The sequence below is a fragment of the Monomorium pharaonis genome, chromosome 6 (assembly GCF_013373865.1).
Source record: "Monomorium pharaonis isolate MP-MQ-018 chromosome 6, ASM1337386v2, whole genome shotgun sequence".
NCBI lineage: Eukaryota > Metazoa > Arthropoda > Insecta > Hymenoptera > Formicidae > Monomorium > Monomorium pharaonis.
This window is the reverse complement of record NC_050472.1, coordinates 7,748,513-7,757,624: the sequence shown is the minus strand read 5'-3', so window position 1 is coordinate 7,757,624 and position 9,112 is coordinate 7,748,513. Positions and strand designations below refer to the sequence as shown.

The 9,112-nt window shown below is 23.5% G+C and overlaps 1 protein-coding gene across 1 annotated transcript; it reads right to left on the bottom strand.

The window, feature by feature from the left end:
• Positions 1-878: 878 nt before the first annotated feature.
• Positions 879-7,172, bottom strand: LOC105836912. Its single transcript, XM_012681272.3, has 3 exons — positions 6,998-7,172; positions 1,933-2,295; positions 879-1,788 (listed from the first exon to the last, which is right to left on the bottom strand). Exons 1-3 carry the CDS (start codon positions 7,065-7,067, stop codon positions 1,481-1,483), a joined length of 741 nt encoding a protein of 246 aa, XP_012536726.1. The 5' UTR covers positions 7,068-7,172; the 3' UTR covers positions 879-1,480.
• Positions 7,173-9,112: the final 1,940 nt, after the last annotated feature.

The window sequence follows — 9,112 nt, the reverse complement described above, 5'->3', positions numbered from 1 at the left end:
AATCGTTAACACTTCTTTTACATTTCATTGTTTCAATTTACACTTCGTAGAAGGTTTGTTAACGCTTCTATTACTCTCCCTTTACATTCGATTTACGCTCCGATTTTACATTTTCACCAGGGACATGATAGATAGAGAAGAGAAGGCGGTTATGGACCAGATATTGAGTTATGAAATTTGCGATATCTCGTATACTTTGTGTTGAGTTCTAGGGATAATTGCAAATAGCCAAAAGTTTTATAGATGTCTATTCTTTACCTTATTTTATGTTAGAAATATGTTAGGTATTAATTTTTTAACATTAGTGTAGTTTGAAAGGCTTAAACATAGCTTTCAAATAATGTAATTGAATTTAATGTTTGACGTAATGTATACATGCATTTAACGTGTCAAATTATATTGTTTGCGTTTAGAGTTATGGACCCTTGCGATTGTTGCAAACCTGAGTCCCATAATCTCTATGCTTGTAATATTTTTTTAAATATTTTAACTATATTAAATTTTTACAAATTCTTATAAAGTTTTTATTAAAATGTTATTAATATTTTATTTAATTTTAATAAAATTTATATTAAACCTATATAAAAATTTTTTTTACGGGTATTGTTTGTTATAATACTTTTATAATATTTCTATAATGCGCAAAGTTGCAAAAAAAGGTTTCTATATTTATTTTTTTAATTTTTTTGTGTGATACTATATGTACAAAAATTGATACTTTTGTGATAATAATATGTAAGATTCGCCAAAGAGCACTAATTTTTTATTTTTTAAAAATAAAAATGATTTTGGGAATATTTGTTGGTAATGTTTTATATCCCCCTACAGGTTCCATAACCTTTAGTAGGTTTAGTAAATTGTTAATTATGTTCGTTATGTATATTCAAAGAACTTCTGCTTATAATATGATTGGTAGAACTCTATGGGTAACAAATTTACACCAACAAGAATTGTGTCACACAAATTTTTATTAAATTATTTAAATAAAATAAATGGTGGTTTATAACCTCCTTCTCTCTTCTCTTTAATTTTTTATTAAAATGAAGCACTTATTTAATATGCGAGAATAACTATTGCAGTTTTCCATTAATATATGAGTAATTATAAAATTAACAAAAGTTTAAATAAAATGTTATTACAAGTTGCATAATAAAATGTGTTGTAACTCTATTAGATTGATAATTCAATAACTGTTATATCAAGTATATTTTACACAAAACCCTTATTTTTTTTAATAAATAAAATAAAATAATAAATAAAATATCTTTAATTGACTAACTATTCCGGATTTACTGTTATTCCGTATTTACAAGTAATCAATTAATAATTTTAAAATGTTTGTTTGTATCTATTATTAATAAAAATAAAATTTGTTACTGATTGCCAAAATATTGTAAGAGGACATGTTTCAATTATTTATTAATTAAATTGCAAATATATAAAGCAATTTTATAATAATAAATTTTAATGGTCCAACAATTTATGCTCGATCAGGGAAAAGTTCGTCGAAAGTAAAATGTTTAAGTATAGTATTGGCAATCAAAAGTACTTGTTTAGTGATGTCCGCTTCAAGTGACGGTTTAACTCTAGCAATAAATTCTTCTTCATTGCTGCCTACGAAGGTGCTAATAATTTCATTTAATTGAGCTGATTCGTTTCCATTCGAATCAAACTTAATTTTCAATTCATTTAAAATCAGATTTAAATTCATTTTTGATATATATATGTACTTTTTATCATTTTTGGTTACCATTTTTATGTCTACTGAAGCTTTTGCTTTTACGTTATCTGCAAAAATAAATACATTATATTACAACGTAATTTGATAATATTGGTAAAACAAAATTGCGTTAAAATTTTTATGGTTAATTAAAGCAAGCATTTTTAAATTTCTATTCTATTTCAGCATTATATTGATACACACACACATACCTGAACTTAAATAAACCGGTCCCTGATGAACAAAAGGTACCAATACATGTATATCAAAATCATACGTGCCGTTTAAATAAACTTTTTTGAATTCCACATCAAAATCAAAACGGAGCTTATCAAGATCTAAATGGAAAGAATTTATAACAAAATCGCAAAGCCCCGTTATTTTTGAATTTTTGAGGAACAATTTAGCGTTATCTGTGTCAGAAATAGCTATACTATCAAGAAAAAATGGTTCAAATGGTGGACTATGTAATTCTGGCATTCCTTTGCATATATTATCCCTTAAATCGTTAATACTGCTTACGATGCAATTGTCAATATTTGGATCTTTGCGGCCGCATGTATGAATATAAGAGGCTGTAAAAAAATATAAATTAATTTTTGTTGATTTGTAATTTTTTAATAAAATTGTCAAATTAGTACATTATTTTAAAATATTTGTTTCAAAATAAAATGCAATTTTTATTATAAAATAGGATAAATTAAATACAATTTGTTCATATTAATTTATTTTAATTTTTTTCCATATTATTATTTATATATTTATTATTTATATATTTATATATTCTTTTAATATGTATATAACATTATATACATAATTTTAAATAATTTTTATACAAAATTTAATGTATACCATTCTTATAATAAAAAGACATCCATAATAACGCTACAAGGTAGATTCCTGGGATTATTTTAAAACAAAGATCTTAATACCAAAATGTAGAGACTACATGACGTTTGAATTATAGGAATTTAGAATTAAGGGGATGCTGCACTGACTCTCAAACTTGATCGGGGTCGATAATGTAGTCGTTTGTGTACAGCATTAACAAGATTTTGTATATATTTCTTTTATAGATTTGGAAATTCTTTTAAATTAGATTTTATATCAAAAAAAAAAAATTTTTTTATTGCTCTACTTATCGACATTTTACGCGTATATAATCTAAATTTTTGTTTCGCAATTTTATCTCTAGGCATCAAAATCTAATTTTCAAAATTCGACATTGTCTATCAGTCTGTGGATACGAATAAGTACAGACTGTAGATTTTTTATATTAAGCAAACATTGTTACAATGTGACAGCGAATTAACAGTTTTTTTTTTTCTGGTAAAAACTCCACTCCGCAGACTGGTAGTAATGCGTATATTTTTATTCTGAAGAAGGATTTTCAAATTTATAAAAGAAATAAAAAGATATAGCGAAACACAAAGATTACTGTCTTTTTGTCTACTGTCTTTTGGTAAAACAGACAACTCTAACTTCTCTTGAAGATGAGATTTAAACTGCCCGTCAAATTTGATCAAAGTCGATAATGTAGAGTCATTTGTTTAACTTTGTTTATAAAATTTAGTTTAAAATACAAGTTATGTAGCTTATACGTACAAATAAATGGTATTCCGAAGTTTGGAATAGATTGAGGAATGAGATTATATTCGTAAAATTACGATTAAAAGCCATAAAAAAAGTTATTTGAAACCTAACGATCAGAAATTTGTAGTGAAAGCGCTTAGATGAATAAAATTTGATTACACAAATAAATTTTTTTGCGGTTTTTAATCGTAATTTGATAAATATGTGTTACTTTCCATTTACATCAAAACTTATATTATATAATTCTTACTTGTGGCGTCATAACTCAGTTAAATGCACGTTCCTTTTGCATTCTTACAATTACAAGTGAGATTCAACTGAGTTTCTTTTTACAATCTGAGCAATTTTAAGACTATGTGCTTTACTGAGTCTCGCATACTCACTTTAAAAGTGAGACTTTTAAATACTCACATTATATTGCTGCCTTCCGTTTATGTTAAAGTAAGACTGAGTCACTTAGTAATGTGAGTACTTTATATTCAGATAGTGACGTCATTATTCGGTGATTTAAAGAAACATGCAAGTAATCATGCTTATTTTAATGACAAGATTAACGCAATATATGTATAACCTTACTTTTAAAGTAAAGTAAATATGCAAGATTTAGTAAAGCACTGATTATTGATTCTTATTCACTAGCGAATTAAATATTATCGGAATTTAATTAGAAAATGTTTATATATTTAATAATTAATGTTTATATTTAAACATTAACGACGTAAATTCGCACGCTCAAAGCTCAATAAGTATGTTTACAGATAGTACACAAGTATATGTACACATTGTTTTGTTAATTTTATAACTCAATTGGAATTTATTTTATTACTTAATTGATTAATATTTTATTTTGTTACATTTAAATTGTATATATGTATAGTAATTATTAATCAAAATGATATTAAATCTTGTCTTGTTATAAACTCAACTTATAAAAAATATAAAAACTGGTTTTATATTTGTGAAAAACAATAAGAAATAATACAATTCTAAATAAAAAGTATGTAATACAATAACGAAATATTTATACTAGAAAAAATATATAGATTAAAATTATATATATATAGTGATTGAGTCACGAATTGATTAATATCAATTAAAATTATTTTCAACGAATAAGATATTTTTGCAGACAGTAAAAGTTTTTAATGAACTATTTCTATTAAAGCTGCATTTATGTATGAAATAAAAAAGTGGAATTGCTGGAAATTAAATAACAGAATATATTGACTATAAGTATATTGACAATTAGCTAATAAATTATTAATCCAACTAATTATATTCTAGATTGAATTGTTTTTTCGCATTTTGTTTTTTTGTTATATGCAAATATACTTTTTTACGTAAGAATAAAGAACAATTAAATATGTTAAATAAAAATTGCTTCTTAATTTTTTTTGTTATTTTTATTCTTTTATTATACCTATTTTTAGACATTCCGATAATTTCACTTTTATTGAACTTTAATCAAATGTTAGTTTAATTTGAATGATTAGACATATCTGTTTGTTATTTTTTAAAGATAATCTTTTAAGGGAATTTAATCTTTTTTTCTCCAGACATTTTTCCTTGTGTAAAAGTGACATTTGCCATATTACAAAAAAGATATATTTTAATATATATTTTAAAAGACTCAAACAACACACAGCATCCAATAAACGTCCAACTTTGATCTGTATTTTATTCAAATGTCCATCAATGTGATAAAAATGTTTTAGAAACATTATTAGATGTTTAAAATATATTTATATTTGGACATTTTACAAATGTTTATTTTACATTTAAAAAGAATTCTTGTAAAATTCATGTAAAACAATTGTCAATTCTTTTTGGCATGTAATAAAAATGACAGCGTGTATGAGAAAATATTATCTTGAGAATTAGGTTAAATTATATTCAAAATTCTGACGAGTTCAAGAACTTCAGCTGTATCATCTCTTCATTGCCTTAATAGAGCGAGATAAAAAAGAGTAATAAAAAGGATAGACGCACCTTTTAATCTTGAATGATAATATAATGATCGTATTAAAATGATTTAAAAATTTTTAAAGAAAATTCTCAATTTTTATTGCACATTCTTGTAGTGGACATTGAAACGTTAAAACAATGTTGATATAAGTTTTTTGAATCGTTTGTTTTATTAATATGGTCCTTTAACAATCAGAAATTGCTTTTAAAATATGTGTTATATATTTAAAAACAAAAATAAACTAAAATTAAATCTGTTTCAATCATTTAAAAAATAAAAAAAAAAGGTTAAGTTGTTTTTAATGCAACTTAAAGTTAATTTGTGAGAAGTTTATTAATTGCACAACATATAGTAACAATTAATATCCATGCAATAACATTGTAATGATATAGAACTTTAGTCATTAAGAGTTACAGAACAGCTGTATTAATTTGTTAATATTTTGCAATTAATAAGTTGCTAACAAATTAAACTTCAATTTGTACTAAAAACAAACACTCTACTCATAGCTATCTTCTTTAAAATTTTTTTTAATAATCGAGATGGATTTAATTTTGGTCCAAAAGGGATTCTAAAACCGCTGTTTTACCGACATTTTTTAAATACACTAATTTTTTAATTAGCTTTATAAAATTGCAAATTGTTTCTCATAGAATTAAAGTACGCATTGATTAAATCTAAAAGAAAACGATCGAGTTCATATTAAGAACAAAAAAAAATAATTTTTCTACGTAGAATTGTTATTTGATGACAATATTTGCTTAATATAACAAAATCTACGGTATAAATGTACAAAATAAGATCGTATTCTTTTGAAATAACATATACGAACAATATTATGCATTTCAGATTAAAAGCCTATAAATAGTTTATAAAAACCTTTAATATCTGTTACTTCAATTTTTTATAATTGCAAATCTAAATACGGTTAATAAAATGAGTCTGGGAAAATATTTGTTTATTCACAGTATAAAGTCCAATTTATAGACTAATATTAATACGTATACTTTAATTCTGGAAAAGAATTTTTTAATCTATAAAAGAAATACATACAAAATTTTGTTAATAATGTGCACGAATGACTACACATTCGACCTCAATCAAAGTTGACGGGCACTTTAGCATTCATGGAATTTTTCAGATATCCAGAGAAATAAAACGAGGGGCGTCTTTAAAACGTTCTAAAGATATTTTAGAATCTGATTTGGATGTTTTAAATTCATACAAAACGACTACTACGTACACTTTTAATACGTTTTTAAAAACGTTGTGTGCTATCTGGGCAAATTTTTAACTATATTTCTAAAAAAAATTTTTAAAAAGTCTTGTTATATTTTAAAATGCAAAACTTAGATTAAGATAAAAGGAAATATATCAATAAAATATTCAAATAAAATGTTATATTTTAATGCAGTTAAATGTTTTAGTAATTCCATATTTTAATAAAGTTTTAATACTGTTGATATTTTTTTAAATTGATATTTAATGTACACAAGTCTTAAACAGAAAAGAAATATTTATTTGTCACTTTTTAACAAATAATCTGTTTATTTCTAAATATTCCAATAATTTTATTTTTAATAAATTGTAATGCAATTTTTGTCTAATTGCAAAAAACTTATTATATGTTATTTTTTTTTAGAAAAATCCAATTGCATAGTTGCTTAGTGCTCTTTATAATGAAAACAAATAAGTGACAAATATTTTTATAAACTTACGTATTTCTGATGCAACATATGCCACCATAAATGCAGAAGTAAAAATTATAAAAAATACCTTCCAAGCCATTTCCAAGATAAAATTATTTTAACGTTATTAAAATTTGCTAAGAAAATTGTACAATTCTTGAGCAATGTAAAATACGAATCAAGACTGATTCATATAAATGCGTGCAGGCTTTTATATGCTACTTTATTCTAAAATTGCTTGATGATTCTTGATCTTTAATTGGCGCATATATCAAAATATTGCCTACTTTGTCTCTTATATTACTCATTCTTTGTTGCGTAATTACATGAAAATGTGTTAGTTCAAGAATAATAAGAAGAGAATTAGCAATCATTTTATAGAGAATCAGTTGCAGAAAATTGGTTGCAGAGAACAGTATACAATATACATATAAAGAAGAAGCTAGAAAAAACAAAAACAGTGAAGAGAACAAAAAATATTCTTTCGTTCAAGAGTACTAATTAAAAACTGGTTATTTTCTTGTTTTACAAACATTATTTAATCAAGTTTCATAACAATCCTACGGTCATCTAAACTATATCCGTGTTGAAAAAAATTAAGTAAATTATACAAATAATAAATGTATATTTTTATTGATTAAAACATGCATTTATTTTTTAATAAAAACTAATATTTGACTTATGTACATATAGCACGAATAACAGTGTGATGCTTTATTTTTAAAAACTATAATTCAAAAATTATATTATAAATTAATATTGCTTTAAAGTAAAAGTTGATAAAATAAAAACAATACAAATTAATAAATGAATAAGGCTTTTTTGGTCAAAGTAAATTTTATATATATATATATAGTCCTTGAAAAAATTTTTTTAATAAATCTTACTTACTATTGCAGTAAAATATTATAATAGTAAAATATTTATAATAAACAAAAACTTTTACATTTATACACAAAATAATAATATAATGAAAGAGAGAAGGGTGTTAGAAATCACCATTTTGTTTCATTCAAATAACTCAATAAATATTTATGTGATAATTCTTGTTGGTACAAGTTTGTTACTCATACAGTTCTACCACCAATACAGTTCTACTATGTTATAAGTAAAAATTCTTGAGATATACGTCATGAACAATTTACTGAAAAGGAAAAAAGGATTGGAATTATGGAACCTATAAGATGGATACATATAGAACATTACTAACAAATATTTTTAAAAACATTTTTATTATTAAAACATAAGAAAATAGCGCTCTTTAACGGATTTTGCACAGCAGTATCACAAAAGTATCAGTACCTTATACATTAGTATTACATAAAAGAATAAAAACTATATATAACAAAATCTTTGGCTCTTGTGACTTTGTAGAAATATTATAAAAGTATTGTAACAAACAATATTAATTAAGCATCATAAAAATATTGTAAAAAGTATTGCATGCAAAGTGATTGCGTAACTCTAACTCGTGACACTCGCAAATGATCCATAATTCTAAACGCAAGCAATATGACTTTACACGTCAAATACATGCACGCATCAAACATTAAATTTAATTATCATTATTTGAAAATATTTAAACTCTTTAAGTTACATTAAAGTTAAAAAGTTAATACCCGACATATTTCTTAAAATGATTAAACACATAAACATATTTCGGCTATTTGCAATACTGAAATTTAGCTTCTATCACAACAGAACTGTAATAATAATAATTTACAGTACTAAATATTTAACAACTTTATATCACAATTTTAATATTTTCCCAAGAAATTAAAAATTTTTTAATATAAATTAAATATAAATTAAAAATAGTTTATATAGATATAAATTCTCTCCAAATAAATTTATCTCCAAATAAATTAAAATTTTAAAAAGACTACAGAAAAATTATGTCGTTTTTATTTACTGCTTTGGAGATCAAAATCTATTTTATCCATTTTTTTTTAAATAAAAATTTATCTTCAAAAATATTACAGAATGCTTCCAAAATAATTGCAAAATAAATTTGTCACAATCTTTCTTTGAAAAAGAAGACAAATATATTAACACAATTTTTGTTATAAATTTATCTTAATTTATTTCTTTTATTAATTATTTTTCTTCTTTAGTTTTTATTATTTATTCTTTTTCTTTGTTATA